At 47.3% G+C, this 25,351-nt stretch overlaps 1 protein-coding gene across 3 annotated transcripts; it reads left to right on the top strand.

Moving 5' to 3' along the window:
- Window positions 1–29: 29 nt before the first annotated feature.
- Window positions 30–25,157, top strand: MYMX (myomixer, myoblast fusion factor). Of its 3 annotated transcripts, none has more exons than XM_054557574.2 (2): window positions 30–277; window positions 23,479–25,157. In XM_054557574.2, the coding sequence occupies exon 2, from the start codon at window positions 23,501–23,503 to the stop codon at window positions 23,753–23,755; it is 255 nt and encodes an 84-aa protein (XP_054413549.1). In that variant the 5' UTR covers window positions 30–277; window positions 23,479–23,500; the 3' UTR covers window positions 23,756–25,157. The 3 variants fall into 3 exon arrangements, with proteins under 3 accessions (XP_054413549.1, XP_024104614.1, XP_054413548.1); XM_024248846.3 differs by lacking the exon at window positions 30–277 and adding an exon at window positions 22,902–22,998; XM_054557573.2 differs by lacking the exon at window positions 30–277 and adding an exon at window positions 23,005–23,363.
- The last annotated feature ends 194 nt before the right edge of the window (window positions 25,158–25,351 follow it).

Here is a 25,351-nt window from a genome sequence, read left to right on the forward strand (position 1 = left end):
AGCTCTCACTTTTCACACATTGGCCAAGTGTCCTGGACTCCTAAGGTGCAGGCCGTTTCTTTTTCTGCTTTGTAATTTCCTGCTTCCTCCTGTCTCTCCTACTGACCATATCTTGAGAGCAGGACTGTCTTGTTCTCTGATGTACTTCAAGAGCCTGCACAAGAGTGTGTTCACTAAAGCAATCAATGGCGGTTCCCTATTGTGAACCTTCAAAGCTCTCCATCCAGGATGCCTCTTAAGGGCCAAAGTGCCCCAGCTGGAATTGGAACCCTCCCAGGTCTGATGCACAAACTTTTTTACCTTGACTCTCTTTCTACCACCCTTTTCTGTCACCGAGGCCCTCTCTGAGCTTCAGTTTACTCATCTGCCAAGGAAGAGAACACTCGGGAAAATTATAAGGGCCAATTGAACCATATACTTGTAAATAATAATAAGATAAATGAATATGAGCTATGGGATATAACAAAGAGTGCTACTAGTCATTGAATATTTACACTGTCATGTTTTCTTTTTCTTTTTTTTTTTCCAGATAGAGTCTCGCTCTGTCACCCAGGCTGGGTATAATCCCAAAGTGCTGGGATTACAGGTGTGAGCCACTGCACCTGACATGTTTTCTATACCAGGTACCATTCTAACATTTAACCTGTATTATGCCCTTAATCCTAACAAATTGGCTCCATTTCACAGAAAAGTAAACTGAGGCACAGAATGGCTAATGACTTATTTGCCTAAGATTCCACACTGGCAGTAGAGGAGCTGGGATTTGCATGTGGGCAGCATAGCTCCAGAGTCCATTTGCTTAACTATCACCCCATATTGTCTTTCTATGAAATAATACTGTTACTATTATTTGGTCTCAGAGCTGCCCTCTCCACCTAAAATGAATCCAATCACACAGCTGCTCTCTTCCAGCATGATTCTAACTCTTAACAGTAATTTCTGGCCAGGCGTGGTGACTCATGCCTATAATCCCAGCACTTTGGGAGGCCAAGGCTGGTGGATCACCTGAGGTCAGGAGTTCGAGACCAGTCTGGCCAAAATATGGTGAAAACCTGTCTCTACTAAAAATACAAAATTAGCTGGGCGTGGTGGCGCACACCTGTAATCCCAGCTACTCGGGAGGCTGAGGCAAGAGAATCACTTGAACTCGGGAGGCAGAGATTGCCATGAACCAAGATCATGCCACTGCACTCCAGCCTGGGAGACAAGAGCAAAACTCCGTCTCCAAAAAACAAAAAGTAATTTCCATGGGTAGAGTTTTGTGCAGGTACCCACTTTCTTGGAGATATGTTCAAAATGTAGCAGCTCTTTAAAAAGAACTATTCCCTATTCCAATATTTTCTGTTCTTTGATATATATGTTATCAGATCCAAATAGAATATTCATCAGGTGAACTAAACACAGAGAAGTTTAACATCTGTTGTCATAATTCGTATGGACTTGCCTTTAGTGGTATTGAAAAATGTATTTTCCCCAAACCCACCATTCCAGGTCCTCATCACTCTTAGAATGGAGTCTCTAGTCCCTTCTCTCATATTTCCAGAACTCTCTTATTAAGAGGAAGATGGGGCAAGGGGGGAAGGAAATAGGCCAGCCTGGACAGGGGCATCCACTGGATTTTCAATGAGCAAGAGGAGAGTGATAAGCAGAGCTCTGCTGGGCACCTGCAGTCCTTCTGGGCCATGATGCAGGGAGCAGGCTGAGCTCCCAGGATTGCCATGGCGTGGCGTGGCAAGGTCACCCCCAGCCTCCCTCTTTGCCCATCCTGTTCCACTCCCTTGATGGCAGCCTCACCTCCAGCAGGATCCCTCATCCCTGGCACAAAGAGCCAACTCCTGCCTATGGGGGCTGGAGAGGAAAGGCAGGGTGGAAAGGGGTCAGCTCTAGACACCCAAGGAGACATTGAGGACAGAAAGGAGGATGCTTGGAGACAGCTGGAAGCAAGAGGCCTGCCTGCCAGCACCGCACTCCCTAACTGCCAGGCCACACTGCCTCGACTTCTGGGGAGCCAGAAACTTGTGGGAGGTCGGGAAGGAAAGGGAGGGAAAAAGATGGAAGAGAGTTTGGGAGATCTAGAGAAAGACTGCAGTGGTTAGGGAGACCGGTACATGTTTCACACCATGTTAAATAGATGGTGTGCAGAATAATAATAAAATACAGAGGATAGCAAATAATATACAGAATACTGCCATATATTCGCCACCAAGATTAAAGTGTTAATAGTTTGTCTTATTTCTTTCCATTTTCTTTTTATTATTTATTTATTTATTTATTTATTTTTATTTATTTTTTTTTTTGAGACAGAATTTTGCTCTATCGCCCAGGCTGGAGTGCAGTGGCACAAGCTCAGCTCACTGCAACCTCCTCCGCCTCTTGGGTTCAAGCAATTCTCCTGCCTCAGCCTCCCAAGTAGCTGGGATTACTGGTGCGCACCACCAAACCCAGCTAATTTTTGCAATTTTAGTAGAGATGGGGTTTTGCCATGTTGGCCAGGCTGGTCTCCAACTCTTGACCTCAAGTGATCTGCCCACCTCTGCCTCCCAAAGTGCTGGGATTACAGGCACAAGCTACCACGCCCGGCCACTTTCTTTATTTTTTAAAGGAATAACACATTACTGAAACAGCTATAGTCTCCTCCTGTCCCTGTGGAACATCACCGTCTCTGCCCCTTCTCCCTGAGAGGGAACCACTGTCCTGAAATTCTGTCTTTTCCATCTATGCTGTAATTTTTTTTATGTGTGTGAGAGACAGGGTCTCACTCTGTCACCCAGACTGAAGTGCAATGGCATGATTGTGGCACACTGCAGCCTCAACTTTCTGGGCTCAAGTGATCCTCCCACCTCAGCCTCTCAAAATGTTGGGATTACTGGCGTGAGCCACTATACCTGGCTATGTTTCTACTTTTACTACATGGATATGCACCCGCAAAAATATATATTTTGCTCATGTATCATAAATTCTTACAAATATGATGTAATTTGGCCCATATCCTTTTGCCATTTGGTTTTATTTTACTCACATTATGTATCATGTTTTTGATACTTATCCCTTTTGATACATGAGATAGTATTTTCATTTTATCCGCTGTATTGTTTTATGAATAAATCTAAATTTACTTTTCTATTATCCTATTCATGGACATTTAAGTTGTTTCTAATTTTTTTTGTTATTATAAAGAACATGAATGGACAATTTTGGTTTTTTTTTTCTTTTTTTTTTGAGACAGTCTCACTCTGTTGCCCAGGCTGGGAGTGCAGTGGCATGATCTCAGCTCACTACAACTTCTGCCTCCCAGGTTCAAGCGATTACCCTGCCTCAGCCTCCTGAGTAGCTGGAATTACGGGCACCTGCCACCACATCCAACTAATTTTAGTATTTTTAGTAGAGACAGGGTTTCACTATGTTGGCCAGGCTAGTCTCAAACTTCTGCCTCGGCCTCCCAAAGTGCTAGGATTATAGACGAGAGCCGTCACTCCCAGCCTGGACATTCTTGTACATGTCTCCGCATCACATCTATGGGAGCTTCTCTAGCGCCACCCCTACAGTTTAGAATTGCTGGGTTCCAGGGAAATAATAAACATGCAATTCCAGGTTTATCAGGTATTGCCAAATTGCCCTCTGAAATCATTGTGTTATAAACTCTTTCTCCAGGCTGGGAGAGTGGCTCACACCTGTAATGCCAGCACTTTGGGAGGCTGAGGCTGGCGGATCACCTGAGATCAGGAGTTTGAGACCAGCCTGGCCAACAGGGTGAAAGCCCATCTCTATTAAAATTACAAAAATTAGCTGGGCATGGTGGTGCACACCTGTAATCCCAGCTACTCAGAAGGCTGAGGCACGAGAATCACTTGCACCCGGGAGGCGGAGTTTGCGTCACTGCACTCCAGCCTGGGCTACAGAGTAAGACTCGGTCTCCAAACAAACAAACAGGATGGGCGCAGTGGTTCATGCCTGTAATCCCAACACTTTGGGAGGCTGAGGTGGGCGGATCATTTGAGGTCGGGAGTTCAGAGACCAGCCTGACCAACATGGAGAAACCCTGTCTCTACTAAAAATACAAAATTAGCCGGATGTGGCGGCACATGCCTGTAATCCCAGCTGCTCAGGAGGCTGAGGCAGGAAAATTGCTTGAACCTGGGAGGCGGAGGTTGCAGTGAGCTGAGATGGCGCCATTGCACTCCAACCTGGGCAACAAAAGCGAAACTCCGTGTCAAAACAAACAAACAGGTTGGGCATGGTGGCTCATGCCTGTAACCCCAGCATGTTGGGAGGCTGAGGCGGGCAAATCACCTGAGGTCAGGAGTTCAAGACCAGCCTGACCAACATGGCAAAACCCCATCTCTACTAAAAATACAAAAATTAGCCAGTAATCCCAGCTACACCAGAGGATGAGGCAGGAGAATAACTTGAACCCAGGAAGCAGAGGCTGCAGTGAGCCGAGATCGAGCCACTGTACTCCAGCCTGGGGGAGAGCGAGACTTCATCTCAAAAACAAACGAACAGGCTGGGCACAGTGGCTCATGCCGGTAATTCTAGCACTTTGGGAGGCCGAGGCAGGCGGATCATTTGAGGTCAGGAGTTTGAGACCAGCCTGACTAACATGGTGAAACCCCATCTCTACTAAAAATACAAAAATTAGCTGGGTGTGGTGGCAGACGCCTGTAATGCCAGCTCCTCCGGAGGCTGAGGCAGAAGAATCGTTTGAACCCAGGAGGCGGAGGTTGTAGTGAGCTGATATCATGCCACTGCACTCCAGCCTGGGGGACAGAGTGAGACTCCGTCTCAAAAAAACAAACAACAAAAAAGCACCACCTCTCCTTCCAGTACCCTATGACTTGCTACTTCTCAGGAGTATGATGTGGTAACTCTTTCTGGGTATAGTTTGCAGTTCTCCATTGTCAGGGATAACTAGCTTTTCACATTTATGGATTACTTACTCATGTTTCAGGAAATTGTCACCTCTGATCCTTTGTTTCTTTTTCTGTCATTTTCTTACTGATTATATTATATTATGTTTTAATAAAGACAGGGCCTCACTATGTTGCCCAAGGTGGCCTTGAACTCCTGGGATCACGTGATCCTCCTGCGTCAGCCTCCCAAAATGCTGGGATTACAGGGGTGAACTATCACTCCTGGCCCTATTGATTATAAAAGTATGTTACTTGTAATCGATACTAAATCTTTTTCAATTATATGGACTGCAAGTATCTCCTTCCAGCCTGTGGGGGATTGTCTTTTCACTTTGTAGTATCTTTTGTAGTATCAAAAGATTTCAACTTACTATTGAAGCTAGGTGGCTCATGCATAGGAGTTTATCATACTATTCTCATAATTTAAAAAATTACCATAACAAAAAGTTTGTAAAAATCTATACAACACATAATTCTCTACTATCCCAAATTCCTTTTTTTTTTTTTTTTTGAGACAGAGTCTTGCTCTGTCACCCAGGCTCGAGTGCAGTGGCGTGATCTCAGCTCACTGAAACCTCCGCCTCCCGGGTTCATGCCATTCTCCTGCCTCAGCCTCCCGAGTAGCTGGGACTACAGGCGCCCGCCACTACCACGCCCGGCTAATTTTTTATATTTTTAGTAGAGATGGGGTTTCACTGTGTTAGCCAGGATGGTCTCGATCTCCTGACCTCGTGATCTACCCGCCTCGGCCTCCCAAAGTGCTGGGATTACAGGCGTGAGCCACCGTGCCCGGCCTATCCCAAATTCCTAAAGATCTGTGCCTATATTTAATTTAATTTATTTACTTACTTATTTTTTTGAGTCTTGCTCTGTCGCCCAGACTGGAGTGCAGTGGTGCAATCTCAGCTCACTGCAACCTCCACCTTCCAGGTTCAAGCAATTCTCCTACCTCAGCCTCCCCAGTAGCGGGGATTACAGGCACCAGTGCCTGTATTTTATAGTTTGACTTTATACATTTAGATCTCTAATGCCACTAGAATTTTTTTTTTTTTTTTTTTTTTAGTTTTGGTCTGTCGCCCAGGCTGGATTACAGGCGTGCACCACCATGCTGAGCTAATTTTTGTATTTTTAGGAGAGACAGGGTTTTTCCATGTTGGTCAGGCTGGTCTCAAACTCCTGACCTCAAGTGATCTGTCCTCCTTGGCCTCCAGACGTACTGGGATTACAGGCGTGAGTAACCACGCCCAGCCCAGAATTTATTTTTGTAATTGATGTGCCAGAGGATCAAATCTTATTTTTCCTTTAGGGGATGGCCAACTGTTCCAGCCCTATTTCTGACCATTTTTGTCCCTTCACTGACCAGCAATTCCCCCTCTCCCCCACATGTTCTTGGATCTGTTTCTAATCTCTCTATTCTGTTCCTTAGTCACTGTGTCTATTGCGTTTTGCCACACAAGTTTTCACTCCCATATTACCAGATTGGCCAGATTGGTATCTGTAGGGCTAGTGCCCTCTTATTTTTCTTATCTTTCTTTCATTATTTATTTTAGAGACAGGATCTCACTCCAGTCGCCCAGGCTGGAGTACAGTGGTGCTATCATGGTTCACTGTAGTCTAGACTTCCCAGGCTCAGGTGATCCTCCCACCTCAGCCTCCCGAGTAGCTGGGACTACAGGTGTGTGCCACTGTGCCCCCTAATTTTCTTTTGTATTTTTGCACTTTTAGTAGAGATGGTGTTTTACCTTATTGGTCAGGCTGGTCTCAAATTCCTGACCTCAGGTGATCCACCTGCCTCGGCCTCCCAAAGTGCTGGGATTACAGGCGTGAGCCATCGCGCCTGGCTGCCAGGTTTTTATTACATTTTTTTCCCCGTGGCTTTGTGGTTTTTGCTGCTCTCCCTCCCCATATCAGATATGCTAGGCACGTCCTTCCTTACCATCTCCTCAAGCTCCTCTGTCCACCCTCATCCCTCTCACTGTCCAGGAAACAGCTGTCTCCTGCCCCAACAGCTGACTGTTCCCTCTGAGGCATTGCCAGAGAGGGTAGGGCCCCCACCTCCCACCCTCGGGGTCCTGTCAGCTGAGTGGGGGGTGGGGGGCAGTGGGCAACAGCTGTTGCAGTGGGGACAATGGCTGTATTCTATACAAGCTCCTTTCCTGGGCCACCTCCTCCTCCCTGGCCAGAACAACTGTTCTTGTGGATTGGGGAGCCCCATCTGTCTGTGCTAGCTACTCTTTCAGGCAACCTCCAACTCCCTGGCCCATTTTGCTCATGTCTTACAGGCATATCCATCGTGTGTCCCACTGCCCGGTCACCTGTGCATGGGTCTATCATTGCCTGGAACTGGTGGGCAGAGGAATGATGGTCATGGATAAGGGACCATCTCTCCAAAGCGCATCACCTCTTCTTTCCGTGGTCACATTCAGGCCCTAGCTCCTCACTCAGGTAGATGGTTTCTGGTCTGTTGTCCCAGGCAGAAAGGCACTGTGATAATGACAGGGCTGAGCTCCCAGTTCCTGGGCTAGAACTCTGCCCATTCCCCACCCACACTGCCTATACCTGGCTGGCTCTGGTTCCTAGCCCCAAGGTCTCCCCACCTGCTCCTTGGCAACATCACCCCTTGACACTCCCTGCCCTTGATGAGGCCTCCCTGGCTCCTTGTCCAAACTCCCTGTTTAGGGGGTCAGAGCTGTCCTCAACCTCCCACAAACAGGAAGGGCCCCACACCAGTGCTGATTTCCCAGAGGACAACAGGCCAGTGAAACATGACAGAGTGAGGGGCCACAGCCTCCGCAGGCCTCCCTTGATTCTTCAAGCATTAACAGAGTCCCAGCCTCTGATCTAAGTGCTGCCCATGAGCAGCAGGGCGCCTTGCATCAGGCCTCCAAGGAGCAGCAAGTTCTCTGCTGGCCTCTGACATAAGGGTGGAAGGAAGGAAACTAGTATTTATGAGACACCTACCTAGTAGCCAAACTCTGAGACTCACATTTTCCTCATCTCTTTATCTGGTCAGCTGTAGGTATTATTATAATTCCCATTTTAGGGAGGAGGACCACCCCATAGCACAGCTCCGGAAGGTGCCACTCTCAACCCCCGCTGTGCAATATACAGCCTGCTCTGGCATCCAGAGGGGCCCTGAGAGAGGGTCCCAGAGACAGCATGTGGTTCTAGAGTGACCAACTCAGAAGCACCTCCAGCCAACTTCACAAGCTGGAACCCAGACACGTGTTTTTAATGCAAGTCACGCGGAGGCAGTGGCCTGTCGCAGCATGCTCTTGAGCGCCTGGGTGGAGACATGCAGAAGGGGTGGGAAGAGCAGGACTCTTGGTGCCGGCGGGTCTGGCAAGAACCCATTAGCTTTAGTGCAACTCTTGCTGTCATTCCTGCTTTCCCCATCTGCTGTCTGTCACTCTGGTGGCTCTTGGTGTGTCTGTCCTCTTCACCACTGACCCAGAACCTTGCACGGGCCTTCACACAGTCGGCACGCAATGTATGTTGTCATGTCTGGCCCGATTAACTGATGCCTGTGTATGGGCATCATCCAGAATGTTTCTGGATGGCCCTGGGCATCTGGGGAGTGGACCACAAAGGCAGATCCCAGGGGCCACTTAGTGCCAGCCCACTGTCCTCACTTCACAGGTTGGTATCCAGATACTCTTTTTTTTTTTAATTGACCTTAAGAAAACAGGAGATTTGGTCAGTTTCCTCAAAGTTGCCTGCAGAGCATGGGAGGCAGAGGTCAGTGAAGTACAGGAAGGATCCATGACACAAGGCTAAACTGGGAACTGGAAGAAACCGCTCCCTGGCAGCTTTGTTGCTGACGAGGATGGTTATTTTTCCAGGAATGCTGAGGAAATCCACAGCAGCTTTAGTGTTCCTGCCTTGGAGAAAATGTCTGCGGCAGGCCAAGGGAGGTGGGGTGGAGCTAATGGAGGTGAGGATGGGAAGGTGGTGGAGAGGGCAGTTAATCCCAGGAAGGGTCAGGGGTTAGAGAGTAAACTACGACTAGATCCATTCCTTGGAGCCAGCCACTCCCCCTCCCCCACCTCCCTGCCCAAACCCCTCAGGAGTTCCCCATTGTTCCCAGAGACAATAGCTAGTTTCCTTTACCTGCCTCATCATCCCAGGCCCCAGGAACCTCTCACTGTGTTTACAAGAGGCAGCGGTGGGGTAGGAGTATCTGGCTTTGCCCCAGGGTCCAAGGATCTCACCGCTGGAAGATCCCACAGCTATGGAAACTGAGGCTGGGAGGAGGGGGATGTGACTTAGCCAAGGTCACAGCAACCACAGATGTGGGCCAGTGCTTGGTGGGGCCTCCACGGTTCCCTGTGGAGTACGCACTTTGGTAGTTCTCAGAGGGAGCCATCAGGGTCTGCCGTTCCTCCCCTCGAGACTCTCTCCAGCTGTCTGTGCAGCCCAGGGGTTCTCACACACATCCTGGGAGTGTGTTTAGATCAGTGGAGCCCTGGAACCCAGCTGCACAGACTCTGGGGCAAGCAAACCTGGGTTTGGATCCTGCCACAGAACCTTCATTTATTTGTTCCGTAAACCAAAAAAAAGTGTGTGAGACAGATCTCCGTCAACTTAGCTGTTTATTTTGCCAAGGTTGACGATGAGCCTGGGAAAAAGAGACAAAAGTTACAGAAGGCTCTGTGGCCTGTCCTTTTTCCAAAGAGAGTTTCAGGATTTCCATACTTAAAGGGGAAAGAGCGGCAGGAGGGAAAAGAGGAACAGTCCATTACTGGTGAGATTCAACAGAACTTGGCCTTAGGATGAGGACTTTGGAGCCCACAAGGAATTCCTCCTGAGCAATTTGTGAGAAAGGTCACCTGGGGAAATATGCGGCCTTCCATTGCTGCAGCTGTCTGCTTAGGAACCAAAGTAAGGCAGTTTTTGTGTGACTCAGTTCCCAAGCTTAATTTTTCCCTTTGTGAGTTTGGGGTCTCTTTTCCTTTCACATTTCTTACAACATTTTTTACTAGTATTTATTGCCAAGCACTGGGCCACAACAAAATAGTTCCTACTCTCAAGTCCCTTCTCTCATGGAACTTATGTTTTATTTATTTATTTATTTATTTATTTTTGAGACAGAGTCTTGCTCTGTCGCCCAGGCTGGAGTGCAGTGGCATGATCTCGGCATGCTGCAACCTCTGCCTCCCGGGTTCAAGAGATTCTTCTGCCTCAGCCTCCTGAGTAACTGGGATTACAGGAGGGCACCGCCACACCTGGCTAATTTTTTGTATTTTTAGTAGAGACTGGGTTTCCATGTTGGCCCAGCTGGTGTCTCAAACTCCTGACCTCAGGTGATCCACCCGCCTCGGTCTCCCAAAGTGCTGGGATTACAGGAGTGAGTCACTGTGCCTGGTGGAACTTACGTTTTAGTAAGGGAGGCAGATAACCAACAAGTTAAGGAAGTAAAATATATAGCATGTCTGACAATGATTTAGCAGAGAGGTAAAGAAGGTAGAGGAAAGGATGGCAGGGCAGCTGGAGGTGGGGTGGAAGGACTGTACATTTAAATAGGATGGTTGGGTAATATTTGAGCAAAGATTTAAAGGAGGTCACAGATGAAGCCACGTAGTTTTCTGGATAAAGACCCTTTTAGTAGGTGCTTGAGCCTGAGTGGGGGCTCAGGACACACCACTCCAAAACAGAACTGCCAGTGACTAGACTATGCCACCCCAAAATATACCTCTTTTGGGATATTGATTATTTCAAGCTGGTTATTTTGAGAAACTGCAGACATGGGAGTTGCTCTGAAAAGCTGTTCTTTTATAAAGGAAATCTACATTTAACAAGGAAATTTTCATTAGAGAGGGTATCTATATCAGGAAGAGATTTACTCCAGACAATTTTTATCACCTGAAAGACTTGTATCTGCATAACAAGGCACCCTTTATTCACCACCCATTTCCTCCCCTCACCCTCCTATGTCTCCATCACCCCTAGAGGCCCCAAACCCCTATTGTGTAGCTCAGGATAGTACATAAGCCTTAATTTTCGGGCTGTTTCTTGGGGTCTTATATTTTTGTGGGACTCCTGTGCATATATATGAAATTAAAAATGTTTTTCTCCTGTAAATCTGTCTATGTCAATTTAATTCATAGACCTGCCAAAGAACTTAGAAGGGTACCAAGAAGCAATATTTTTTTCTCTTCTATAGTTGTAGAACCCCAAAATTCAGTTTGAGTACCTGATGTGCAGGAAGCCAAACAGTGACACATCAGTGCTTCAGAAGAGAGAATGGTTTATTTGATTTGGCCAATGTGTGCGCATGGGAGAGACAAACTTTCAAGTCTGACCTGTCTTTGAACATAACTGGGGGCTTTTATGAGTAAGGTAGGTTGTGGGAGGTGATATTCCCCAGTGATCAAAGCTGCTAACAGCCCCAGGTCGATCAAACTTTCTGGATGCCTTCAAGGAGGTCTGCATGACCTAGAGATCATTGTTCTTTGAAAAAAAAAAAAAAAAAAAACAGTTCATTAGTCTTGCGGGCAACCCCCCAGGGTCAGGGTATGAAGTTAATCAATTATTAGTGACTAACCTCTACCAAAATGACTATGTATAAGCAATTATCCATTGGAAGAGGAAAAGGACAAAGAAAAAGGAAAATACCAGTGGTTCACATCTATAATCCCAGCACTTTGGGAGGCTGAGGCTGGTGGATCGCTTGAACCTAAGAGTTTGAGACCAGCCTGGGCAACATGGAAAAACCCTATCTCTACCAAATAAATAAATAAATAAATAATAAATAAATACAAAAATTAGCAGCTGGGGGCAGTGGCTCATGCCTGTAATCCTAGCACTTTGAGAGGCCGAGGTGGGTGGATCACAAGGTCAGGAGTTCAAGACCAGCCTGACCAACATGGTGAAACCCCATCTGTACTAAAAATACAGAAATTAGTAGGGCATGGTGGCGGGCGCCTGTAATCCCAGCTACTCGGGAGGCTGAGGCAGGAGAATTGCTTAAACCCGGGAGGTGGAGGTTGCAGTGAGCCGAGATCGCTCCACTTCACTCCAGCCGGGGCAACAGAGCAAGACTTCTTCTCAAAAAAAAAGAAAAGAAAAAATTTAGCCAGGCATACTGGTGCATGCCTGTAGTCTCAGCTACTTGGGAGGCTGAGATGGGAGGATCACTTGAGCCTGGGAGGCAGAGGTTGCAATGAGCTAAAATCACACCACTGCACTCCAGCCTGAGAGACAGAGCCAGACCCTTTCTCAAAAAAAAAAAAAAAAAAAGAATACCTCATTTTTGTTGTTGTTGTTGTTTCTTTTTTAGTAATATAGGCTCTGTTACAAAGGGACCTTACTGTCTGGGACCTGCTAGCTCCAGTACTGCCACAATGCAGGATTCCAGGTAAGATTCTTACCATATTAGGCTCCTAGATCTCTGCCTGCAGGTTATAGTCAAAGTGAGATTGGTAAATGTCTCCTTGGTTTTGCTTCTTCTCTTTATTTACTTATTTTTTATTTTATTTTATTTTTTGAGATAGAGTCTCACTCTGTCGCCCAGGCTAGAGTGCAGTGGCGCAATCTTGGCTCACTGCAACCGCTGCCTCCTGGGTTCAGGTGATTCTTGTGTCTCAGCCTCGGGTAGCTAGGATTACAGGCGCCCACCACAATGTCCAGCTAATTTTTGTATTTTTTTAGTAGAGATGAGGTTTTGCCATGTTGGCCAGGCTGGTCTAAAACTCCTGGCCTCAAATGATCCACTTGCCTCGGCCTCCCAAAATGTTGGGGTTACAGGTGTGAGCCACTGTGCCTGGCCTGTTTTTCCCCTTTCTGAATTTAGATTAGCAAGATAAAATATTTGTGTGTTCTTGTGTAGCATACTAGGGTTTGGGGTTTTTTCTTTTGTTTTTTGGTCTAGTACTTGTTTCTGATCCCTTGCCTCCTGGGGATAGTCATTTTTGTTTGTTTTTTGCATCTATCTTTTGTGTCCTTTGTCATAAGGAGGAGAATCATGGAATGAGGGTCTCCTTTTGTCTTGTTTTATGTCTTGATGGCTTGGCTTTGTGACCAGTCAGGGTATTCTCTGTGGTCTCTGCCAGCCAGGGGTGCAAGTGTTGGCTTGCATCAGGCAGCCAGTCTAACAGGCTGGGAGCCCAAGACATGAAGTGACAAGAGCATTCTCTCCGTGTGGCCTTGCCAGCTCTCGAGGTGTTTGTCCTAATAAGAGGTCCCAGTCTATAAGGGGCCTATGACCTCTCAACCTCCATTGCTTGGTTAGTGCTGGGAAAGTCCCCTCCAATTAATGCCTGCCCAGAGAGAGGACAACTGCTGTCATAGATGAGCAGATTAGCAGGTTTATGACTACAGTCATCCCACATTCCTTGGCAAACCAAGATTTCATTTTCACAAACACTATCCTTAACTGCCTGTGACAGGGAAAGTCTTTACTTTTTTTTTTTTTTTTTTTTGAGACGGAGTCTCGCTGTCTCCCAGGCTGGAGTGCAGTGGCGCGCGCGATCTCTGCTCGCTGCAAGCTCCACCTCCCAGGTTCACGCCATTCTCCTGCCTCAGCCTCCCGAGTAGCTGGGACTACAGGCACCCACCAACATGCCTGGCTAATTTTTTTGTATTTTTAGTAGAGATGGGGTTTCACCGTGTTAGCCAGGATGGTCTCGATCTCCTGACCTCGTGATCCCCCCGCCTCGGCCTCCCAAAGTGCTGGGATTACAGGCATGAGCCACCGTGCCTGGCGGTCTTTGCTTTCTTCGGCTGTCTCTGGGAGTGAACTTTTTGGATCATAGGGCTGCAACTTCTGCATCCACATCGGGAATGCCGTTTGTACCCACAGGAAAGTTTTTTTTTTTTTTTTGGGAGTTTCGCTCTTGTTGCCCAGGCTGGAGTGCAATGGCATGATCTTGGTTCACTGTAACCTCCACCTCCCGGGTTCAAGCGATTCTCCTGCCTCAGCCCCCTGAGTAGCTGGGATTACAGGCATGCACCACCACGCCCAGCTAATTTTGTATTTTTAGTACAGTGAGGTTTCTCCATGTTGGTCAGGCTGGTCTCGAACTCCCGACCTCGGGTGATCGGCCCACCTCAGCCTCCCAAAGTGTTGGGATTACAGGCGTGAACCACTGTGTCCGGTCAGTAAAGATTTATTCTAAGCCTGAAACGTTTCCTCCGAGGCTTTAAATGAAAAAGCTTATTGGTTTGAGCACTCCTGGAATAAACAAATTGGCACTATTTGAGAAAAAAAAATTGATCGAGTGCAGTGGCTTACACCTGTAACCCCAGCACTTTGGGAGAGCGAGGCAGGTGGATCGCTTGAGCCCAGGAATTCAAGACCAGCCTGGGCAACATGGCAAAACCTTGTCTCTACAAAAAATACAAAAATTAGCCAGGCATGGTGGAGTACGCCTGTGGTCCCAGCTACTTTGGAGGCAGAGGCAGGAGGATCGCTTAAACCTGGGAGGATCACTGGAGCCCAGGAGGTCGAGGCTCCAGTGAGCTTTGATCACACCACTGCATGCCAGCTTGGGCAACAGAATGAGACCTTGTCTAAAAAAAAAAAGAAAGAAAGAAAGAAAGAAAAAAACATTTACAGCTCTCCTCCTAAACAACTGTCTTATTAATACCCATGGGAAGATCAAATTGAAAAGAGGTATAAAGGCTAACCTTGGGAACTCCCTTAATGAGATCAAAAAACAAGAACACAGAAATCAGTTAGAACTAAGTTGAAATCCAAATCCACCATAAATCCCCTTCTCCACCTTCTTATACTCCTGTTTACTCCCAAATCCCTGGCCCTGGCCCTCCAGAAGATCTCTCAGATCTCTAGACCCCCTAAACTGCCCTCCTCAAAATCTGGCCTCACTTCCTCAGCAAATTCCGTAAACTCCCCAAACTCCTCCAGCTTCCCCAGAAAATCCCTTAAACACTAGATGCCTGTTTTAACTTCCCTTTCCCTGAAAGAATTACAGAGAGCACTGGTCTCCAGGCCTGGGACATATAGGTTGAGTTACTTTGGCAGAAGCACCTAGGATAGGTGGCAAGGATCACTTTGCTGTTCCTTAAGGCTCCCATTGCCAGAACTCTGCAGTCAAGCTCTGCCCATTTCAGGGGGCTCCCCACTCACCTTTATGCTCCCCATGCTGTGTCTGCCCTTTCATAAGTTCAGAAGACACAGCACCTCTCTACACAGTGGCAGATCACCTAGGAATAGGCCCTATGAATTAATCCCTCTTCCCACTCAGTCACTAAACTTTAGGCTCTCCTGCTCTCTCTCACTCTCTTTTTTTGAGACAGGGTCTTGCTCTGTCGCCCAGGCAGGAGTGCAATGGCATGATCTCAGCTCACTGCAACCTCCGCCTCCAGGGCTCAGGTGATCCTCCTGCCTCAGCCTCCTGAGTAGCTGGGACTACAGGCGCACGCTGCCACAACCAGCTAATTTTTGTATTTTTGGTAGAGAGAGGGTTTGGTTATGTTGCCCAGGCTGGTCTTGAACTCCTAAGCTCAAGTCATCTTCCTGCCTCAGCCTCCCAAAGTACTGGGATTACAGGTGTGAGCCACCGTGCCTGGCTTCCTGCTCTTAAGGGACTCAGGGACCCCCCAAAAGATTGATCTCTGATAACAGGCAAATAGTCCCCAAATTCATTCTCGGAGCCATGGATAGCTATTGATCCACCGGCCTCAGCCTCCCAAAGTGCTGGGATTACAGGCACCACACCCGGCCAAAATCCCATGTATTTAACTTGTAGGTTTTTGCTTTCATGATATTTGCTCAACATTCATGTGCTGTAAAACAGTTAGCAGGGAAATAACTTGATGATGGCTAGCTTTGTCTAATGTTTCATAAGATTTTCATGCATAATTGTTGCCCAAGCATAATTGTTAAGAACAAGTGACTTAAATATATGTAAGTAGGATAAAAGTTTTAAAATATACCTTTTGGCAGGCCGAGGTGGCTTATGCCTGTAATCCCATCACTTTGGGAGGCCAAGGCAGGGGGATCACAAGGTCAAGAGATTGAGACCATCTTGGCCAACATGGTGAAACCCGGTCTCAACTAAAAATACAAAAATTAGCTGGGCGTGGTGGCAGGTGCCTGTAATCCCAGCTACTCAGGAGGCTGAGGCAGGAGAATCGCTTGAACCTGGGAGGTGGAGGTTGCAGTGAGCCAAGATCACGCCATTGCACTCCAGCCTGGGTGACAGAGCAAGACTCCGTGTCAAAAAAAAAAAAAAAGTGTATATATATATTTATTATTATTATTTATTTATTTATTTATTTATTTGAGAAGGAGTGTCGCTCTGAAGCCCAGGCTGGAGTGCAGTGGCGTGATCTCGGCTCACTGGAACCTCCGCCTCCTGGTTCATGCCATTCTCCTGCCTCAGCCTCCCGAGTAGCTGGGACTACAGGCACCTGCCATCACGCCCAGCTAATTTTTTGTATTTTTAGTAGAGACTGGGTTTCACCATGTTAGCCAGGATGGTCTCAATCTCCTGACCTCGTGATCCGCCCGCCTCGGCCTCCCAAAGTGCTGTGATTACAGGTGTGAGCCACTGCACCCGGCCAATATATATACCTTTTAACAGTAATCATGTTTTGTTTTGTTTTGTTTTTGTCATTTTGGAGACAGGATCTCCTCTATCACCCAGGCTGGAGTGCTGTGGCTTGATTATAGCTCACTGCAGTCTCGAACTTCCAAGCTGAAGTGATCCTCCTGTCTCAGCCTCCTGAGTAACAGATGTGGACCACCACTCCTAGCTGATGGTTTTATTTTCATTTTTGTAGAGACAGGGTCTCCCTATGTTGCCCAGGGTGGTCTCCAAGGCCTGGGGGCCTCAAGCGATCTTCCTACCTCGGCCTCCCAAAATGCTGGAATTACAGGTGAGCCACCATGCCTGGCCAATAATATGTCTGTTTAAAAATAGTTTCCCAAATCTCTTCAGTAACTTACTCTCTTAAAGTTATACTAGGTTAAATTAAGTGATGGCTATTCATTGTATATCTAGATCATTTCCCAACAAGATAAAATACTGAAACATTAATTGCTGAACATAAGTTTATCTACTTTTGTCTTCTTATTATAAAGGAACTAGAGATAGTTGGGTCTGTTAGTAAATACATCCTTTGCCACTTCAAAATTGTACTATGGGGCAGGGTACAGTGGCTCATGCCTGTAATCCCAGCACTTTGGGAGGCTGAAGCAGGACAATCACTTGAGGCCAGGAGTTTGAGGCTCCAGTAAGCTATAATCATGTCACTGCATTCCAGCCTGGGTGACAGAGCAAGACCCCGTAGTAGTACTAGTTACTCATGAGGTCAAAGTGGGAGGATCACTTGGGCCCAGGAGTTTGAGGTTGCAGTGAGCTATGATGGCTCCACTGGGCAATACAGCAAGACCCTGTCTAAATAAATAAATTAACAAACAAATAAATAAAATTATACTATGAGAAAGCACATACTTCTAGAAATTATAAAATGATGTATTTATAGATTTGTCATTCTACAGAATGCTGCTGTAACAGTTCGTAACTGCTTACTTCCTAGTTTTCACTAGAAATTAAGGTTACTAAGGGTTAAGAATTTTAATTAATATGTGTAGTTAAAACTAGAAATAATAAGGGAAACAACTTTGTATGCAAAATATACAAGAAAACTAATGCATACTTTTGGTTAGGAAACTTATAAGGTATAAGAATTTTGGGGGGTTAAAGGAAAATATTAATTTTGTCTAGTTTGGAGGTTATTTAAGGTTGTTTCAGAATGAAAGAAGGAAATGGGGAGGTGCATGGGGAAAGGGAAGGCCTTGCTCAATGAGAGCAAAGCTATACCTAGATAGGAGAAATAAGTTCTGGTGTTCTGCTGCACAGCAAGGTGACTATAGTTAGTACAATGTATTACATATTTCAAGATAACTAAAATACATTATTTCTTTTCTTTTTTTTTTTTTTTTTTTGACACGAAGTCTCTGTCGCCCAGGCTAGAGTGCAGTGGTGTGATCTCTGCTTACTGCAACTTCTGCCTCCCAGGTTCAAGCAATTTTTGTGTCTGAGCCTCCTGCGTAGCTGGGATTACAGGCACACGCCACCATGTCCAGCTAGGTAGGGGTGTGTGTGTGTGTGTGTGTGTGTGTGTGTGTGTGTGTGTGTGTGTGTGTGTGTGTGTGTGTGTGTGTGTGTGTGTGTGTGTGTGTGTGTGTGTGTGTGTGTGTGTGTGTGTGTGTGTGTGTGTGTGTGTGTGTGTGTGTGTGTGTGTGTTTAGTAGAGAAAGGGTTTCGCCATGTTGGCCAGGCTGGTCTCGAACCCCTGACCTCAAGTGATCTGCCGCCTCCTCCTCCCAAAGTACTGGGATTACCCGTGCGAGCCATCGTGCCTAGTCTAGAATTTCTTTTTAGAGACAGGATTTTGCTATGTTGGCTGGGCTAGATTTGAACACCTGGGTTTAGGCAATCCTCCTGCCTCAGTTTCCCAAGTAGCTGAGACTATAGGCATGTAGCACTATGCCTGGCTAAAAGAGAGGATTTAAAATGTTGTCTACTTGGTATGGTGGATCATGCCTGTAATTCCAGCACTTTGAGAGGCTGAGGTGGGAGGGTCACTTGAGCTCAGGAGTTCAAGACCAGCCTGGGCAACATGGCCAAACATGTCTCTACTAAAAATACAAAAATTAGCTGGGCGTGGTAGCATGTGCCTGTAGTCCTGGCTACTGGGAAGGCTGAGGTGGAAGGATCAGCTGAACCCAGGGGGCTGAGGCTGTAGTGAGCCATGATCATGCCACTGCGCTCCAGCCTGGGTGACAGAGTGAGACCCTGTCTCAAAAAATAAATAAATAAATAAATAAATAAAAATTTTAAAAAATAAATAAAGTACTGTCACCACGAAGAAATAATAAATATTTGAGGTGATATATAAGCCAATTATTCTGATCTGATTATTCCATAATGTATACATGTATTGAAATATTGCTTTGTATCCCATAAATATAAACAATTATTTATCAATTAAAATAAAATGAAACAAAAAAACCTGAATGGATATAGAACATTGGGAGAAAGAGAATTTTGTATAGTCAAACTGACTAAAATTTAATGAATTTATTTAAAAGGTTTTACAAATTAGCCTTAATATAAAAAAATACACTTATGCAAAACTAGAATTTGGGCTTGGTGGCTCATGCCCGTAATCTCATCCATTTGGGAAGCTGAGGCAGGAGGATCACCTGAGGCCAGGAGTTCAAGACCAGCCTAAGCAACATAGTGGGAACTTGTCTCTCCAAAAAAAAAAAAAAAAACTTGACTGGGCACGCATGCACCTGTAGTTCCAGCTACTGCGGAGACTGAGGTGGGAGGATGGCTTGGGCCCAGAAGGTCAAGGCTGCAGTGAGCTGTGATTGTACTCCAGCCTAGGAAACAGGGCAAGACCCTGTTTCTAAATAAAAATAAAAATAAATGAATAAATCAATAAATAACAAGGTTTTCTAGAAGCTTTTGTCAGCTCTTGAAAAGAGATTGCTGGCTGGGTGCCGTGGCTCACGCCTATAATCCCAGCACTTTGGGAGGTGGAGGTGAGTGGATCACGAGGCCAAGAGATTAAGACCATTCTGGCCAACATGATGAAACCCCCTCTACTAAAAAACAATACAAAAATTAGCTGGGCGTGGTGGTGCATGCCTGTAGTCCCAGCTACTCGGGAGGCTGAGGCAGGAGAATTGCTTGAACCCGGGAAGCAGAGGTTGTAGTGAGCTGAGATCACGCCATTGCACTCCAGTGTGGGCAACAAAAAAAGAAAAGAAAAGAATAAAATAAAATAAAAGAGATTGCAAAAGGTTTTTCTTTACCTTTTTTTTTTTTTTAGACAGAGTCTCGCTCTGTCACCCAGGCTGGAGCGCAATGGCACGATATCTACTCACTGCAACCTCTGCCTCCCGGGCTCAAGCGATTCTCCTGTCTCAGCCTCCCGAGTAGCTGGGATTACAGGCACATGCCACCATGCCCAGCTAATTTTTGTATTTTTAGTAGAGACAGGGTTTCATCATATTGGTCAGGCTGCTCGAACTTCTGACCTCAGGTGATCTGCCCGCCTTGGCCTCCCAAAGTGCTGGGATTAGAGGCGTGAGCCACTGCGCCCGGTCTCTAGTATTGTTTCATTTATTTTTATTTTTTGTAGAGACAGAGTCTCGCTATGTTGCCCTGGCTGGTCTTGAAATCCTGGGCTGAAAAGTCAGAACCTTTGGCTTTAACTCTGAGTGAGATGTGAGCCATTGGATAATTTGAGCAGGGAAAGGATCAGATTCCGTTCATGTTTTATAAGCGTCATTCAGGCCACTGTGTAGAAAAGAGAAACAGGAACATCAGTTAGGTGGATACTTCAATGATTCTGGCAAGAGATGATGGATGTTCAGATGAGGGAAATCACAATAGTATCAGTGACAAGTGGTGAGATTCTGAAGATTTTGAAATTAGAGCCACCAGGATTGGCTAATATGGGTAGTGATCTATAATAGGAAGAGAGGAATCAAGAATAACTTCTAAGATTTTAGCCAGAGTAACTAGAAAGATATAAATTGCCACTTAGAGATGGGAAAGACTAGGGAAGGAGAAGGAGCAGGTGTAGAGGAAGATCAGGCTGTTTATCCGCTGTGAGGCTTTAGGTGAGTTGCTTAACCACCCTGATCCCCAGTTTCTTCGTTCGTACAATGGTTATAATAATTGCTCCCCTGCAGAGTGGTGGTGAGAATTTTGTTTGTTCGTTTTTTGAGATGGAGTCTCACTCTGTTGCCCAGACTAGAGTGCAGTGGCATGATCTCGGCTCACGGCCACCTCTGTCTCCTGGGTTCAAGCAATTCTTCTGCCTCAGTCTCCTGAGTAGCTGGGACTATAGGCACATGCCAGCACCCCTGGTTAATTTTTGTATTTTTAGTAGAGATGGGGTTTCACCGTGTTGGCCAGGCTGGTCTTGAACTCCTGACCTCAAATGATCCGCTCACCTTAGCCTCCCAAAATGCTGGGATTACAAGTGTGAGCCACCATGTCTGGCTAGTGGTGAGAACTGAGCAAGATCCTGAACTCAGAAGCTTGGCATATGTGTGTACCCAATGCACCTGTCACCCACAACCCTACGATAGCACATGGTCATCATACCTCCTCAGGAAGCAACTGGAAGGAGAGGAAGACTCTGCCTATGAGTCTATACTCTCTAGCTCCTCTCTTCTGCTTCCTTTAGGTGGAAGTGGGACAGGCCTTTTTGACCTTGTAAGTTTTCTTTCTTTAGGGTCTTACATGCTGATGGAGATGATGATGCTAGTGGTGGCTGGTGGATGATGACAAATGCTCATATTCCCAAGGCCTTGAGGTTTACAAAACACTTCATGGACAGTATCTCATCTGATCCAGCAAGGCAGGAATTATACTTATTTTATGAAGTAGAAGAATGAAGTATTTATAAAACCAAATAGGTTGAGTGCAGTGGCTCACGCCTGTAATCCCAACACTTTGGGAGGTGAAGGTGGGAGGATCTCTTCAGCCCAGGAGTTAGAGACCAGCCTGGGCAACACAGTGAGACTCCTGTCTCTACAAAATAAATTTTAAAAAGTAACCGGGTTTGGTGGCGCCTGCCTGTGGTCCCAGCAACTCAGGAGACTAAGGTGGATCACTTGATCCTGTGAGGTTGAGGCTACAGTGAGACATGATCATGCCATGGCACTCCAGCCTGGGTGACAGAGTGAGACCTTGCCTCAAAAAAATAATATAAATAAAATAAAATAAATAAAAATAAAAAACAGGCTGGGCGTGGTGGCTCACGCCTGTAATCCCAACACTTTGGGAGGCCAAGACGGGTGGAGCACCTGAGGTCAGGAGTTCAAGACCAGCCTGGCCAACATGGTGAAACCCCATCTCTACTAAAAATACAAAAATTAGCTGGGCGTGGTGGCGGGTACCTGTAATCCCAGCTACTCAGGAGGCTGAGGCAGGAGAATCACTTGAACCTGGGAGGCAGAGGTTGCAGTGAGCCAAGATCATGCCACTGCACTCCAGCCTGGGTGACAGAGCGAGACTCCGTCTCAAATAATAATAATAATAAATAAATAAAAATAAAAAACAACATAAAACCCAGGCTATAAACCCAAAGAGATATACCCAGCTATCTCATAGAATCTCATTTAATCTGAGGGAGGAAAGCAGGTGGAGGAGAAGGTCTTGAAGTAAGCATCCAAGGGGGAATGCCACCCAGCTGTGTCCAGCTGTGCCCAGCTAGGAGACAGACTGTGCCTCTACTTTTCTTCCCCCAGGAGAGGGCCCAGAGGGGCCTGCTTGGGTCCTAGTCTCCCTGTCCCAGCCACTCTGAGCATGCCTGGTGTTCAGGTGTGTGTGCGGTCTGCAGACTCACTGCTTCTGAGGTTTAGGCAAGCGGGTCTCATATATTGTCCTGTTCCAGTTACTCCTTCCAGTTACTCCCACTTACTGAGGCTACAGCGGAGAGGACTGGAGCCCAGAAGAGTCAACATTCTTAAGGAAACACAATTAGAAAGTGCAGTCTGGGCCGGGTACGGTGGCTCAGGCCTATAATCTCAGCACTTTGAGAGGTCGAGGCGGGTGGATCACTTGAGCTCAGGAGTTTGAGACCAGCCTGACCAACATGGTGAAACCCCGTCTCTACTACAAATACAAAAAAATTAGCCTGGCATGATGGCACACTCCTATAATCCCAGCTACTTGGGAGGCTGAGGTAGGAGAATCGCTTGAACCCAGGAGGCAGAGGTTGCAGTGAGCCGAGATCCTGCCATTACACTCTAGCCTGGGCAAAAAAGAGCAAAACTCTGTTTCAAAAAAAAAGAAGAAGAAGAGAAAGAAAAAAGAAAGTGCAGTCTAGGTTCCAACTCAGAGGGAAATCCTGCATATGTTCCCTTCCCTCTCCTCCCCCTAGACTGGGAAGTGGGGGCCAGCCCAGCTGCCCACTCCCCTCAATATACCAGGTGCCAGAACACAGCTGTTTCTCCATTGTTCCCCAACTCAGGCGGGCTGTAATTGGTGGGGCAGAGCAGGGTGGAGCTACCCCCGTGTTGAATCCAGTGGGGCTATCTCCACTCCCGGCAAATCCAGCCAGAGACTGATTCTGAGCAGCAGTTCTGCCCGGTGAGAGCTGCCACCGATTGGTGGGGGTAGGGGACTGAGAGGTCAGGGAGTGTCAGGTCAGGGTGGATCAGGAGCCCCAAAAGAAAAATTAGAATTGCCTGGAGAAGAACTCCTGCTAGACTGAGGGAGAAGGGTTAGGGAACTCCAGGGGCATGGAGGCTGTGCAAGAGGAGGGGGTGACTAGAGGAAGAGAGGGGCCAGGGAGCAGTAGGAATGCCTAGAGCTGGGAATGGCAAGCTGTAGGTCTTGGTTTACTCTTGCCTTGGTTCAGTCTCCCCATCTATGCTATGGTGAGAACCTTCCTGCCTCAGCTGCCTTAAGAAGAGAAAGCGCTTCATGAAAGCAAAAATGACCTACAAATTGAGGTCAGGAGCAGGAAGGTGTAAACTGAAGGGAGGGGGAACTCCTGCCCACCCCATGTCCTTGCCAGGTGAGGCAGAACCAGGACATGCAAGCCTAAAGTCTGTGTTGTCTTCCCAGGCACTGACTCACTGGCCCTGCCATGCCCGCGCCACTGCTCCCGCTGCTGCTTCGATTGCTGCTGTCCCGCCTGCTGCTGCCTGCTGCCCGCTTGGCCCGCCAATACATCCTGCCCCTGCTGCGCCGATTGGCCCGCCGCCTGGGCTCCCAGGACATGCGAGAGGCTTTGCTGGGCTGTCTGCTGTTCATTCTCAGCCAGCGACACTCGCCAGACGCTGGGGAGGCCTCAAGAGTGGACCGCCTGGAGAGGAGGGAGAGGTTAGGCCCCCAAAAGTGAGGCCACAAGTCCTGGCAGCAGCTGTATCCACAAAATGCTTTCTTTTGGAGTAGAATAATCCTAGCACCAGCACTGACCGAAGCCTGCCCGGTGGACAGAAGATATAGTGAGGGTTGTGCATGAGAGGGATCTGCCACAGACATGCCTCTCCACTCCCAACAGAAATGTCTTTCTGGAAGAATGCCTTGCATCTAGCACAAAACTGATTATTGCCCCTCTGTCCTCCAGCAGTTCCTCCCAAAGACCACTCCTAATCACCTCTGGCCTCAGGTGGGAGGGGAACTAACACCCACCCACCTCTGCCCTCCCTGCAAATGGGAACATCAAGGTTCCCAATGCTTAACTGAGGGACAAGTGACAATTTAGCAGAGAGGGAAGATTTGAATCCAGACTGTCTTCCGGACTCAGGACCTACCTTAAAATAATATCTGAGTTGCCTATGGAGGCAGACCTGCCTGCAAAGCCCAGCACTCAGCAAGTGCTCAATAAATATTTGATTTGAATTCTTTCCATGGCTTTGAAAGTCTAATCACCCAGACTGTTGCTCTGCAAAACAGTTTAACCTGGCCTGGCAGTTGGTGGGGGTGGGGGAGAGGAGAGATGGACAATTGTATAAGAGTTTATTTTGCTACCTATTCCATTATGGTTTCAGTCCTCACAGCCTGGAAGTTGTTTCCCCCTGCTTAGTTTCGGTCAGTATGTCACACTGTGACCCAGAAATGGCTTGAGTCCATCTAGGAGGAAGTTTGCCTGGCTAGCTCACAGTAGGGAGGAAAATAGCCTCCAGCGAGTTTGAGGACTTCTCAGCTAGTGGTGGTGGGAAGAGGGGTGATACGTTTGCTAAGAGACTGGGTGGGAGGCCACCCAGGGAGGCAGTGCAGAAATGCATCCCCTTGAGGGTCATCCCACCCTAGAAGAGGCTAGGGGTGGGTGAATGGCCTTAAGAACTGACTTCATCATTTCCTCCTCCCTAGTGGGAGGCCCCTCAGGGGTCAAATAAGAGCCTCAGAAGAGTCAACATGCTTAAGGAAACACAGAAAGTGCAGTCTGGGCTGGGCGCGGTGGCTCACGCCTGTAATCTCAGCACTTTGGGAGGCTGAGGCAGGCGGATCACCTGAGGTCGGGAGTTCGAGACCAGCCTGAACAACATGGAGAAACCCCGTCTCTACTAAAAATGCAAAATTAGCCGGGCGTGGTGGCGTATGCCTGTAATTCCAGCTCCTCCGGAGGCTGAGGCAGGAGAATCGCTTGAATCCGGGAGGCGGAGGTTGCAGTGAACCGAGATCGCGCCATTGCTCTCCAAGCCGGACAACAAGAGCGAAACTCCGTCTTAAAAAAAAAAAAAAAAAAAAAAGAGTTAGACACATTTGCATCCCAGCCTCCGGATAATTTGCTTATTGCTCCCAGGTAATAATCCTCTCTCTCTGGGTGAATGTTGGGCTCTATCTAGGTTCAGAGGAGGACAGTGAGGAGTACCGGACCCAGTTGGGATTCCCGTCCCCTCCCCACACCCGTCAGAAGGCTAGGTTGGGGAAGAAGTGAGCCCCGAGCTATGCGCCCCACCCCCAGCCCTGCGGGGCTTTCTGCCTGCCGCAC

The sequence above is a fragment of the Pongo abelii genome, chromosome 5, assembly GCF_028885655.2.
Source record: "Pongo abelii isolate AG06213 chromosome 5, NHGRI_mPonAbe1-v2.0_pri, whole genome shotgun sequence".
In the NCBI taxonomy this organism is placed as follows: Eukaryota; Metazoa; Chordata; class Mammalia; order Primates; family Hominidae; genus Pongo; species Pongo abelii.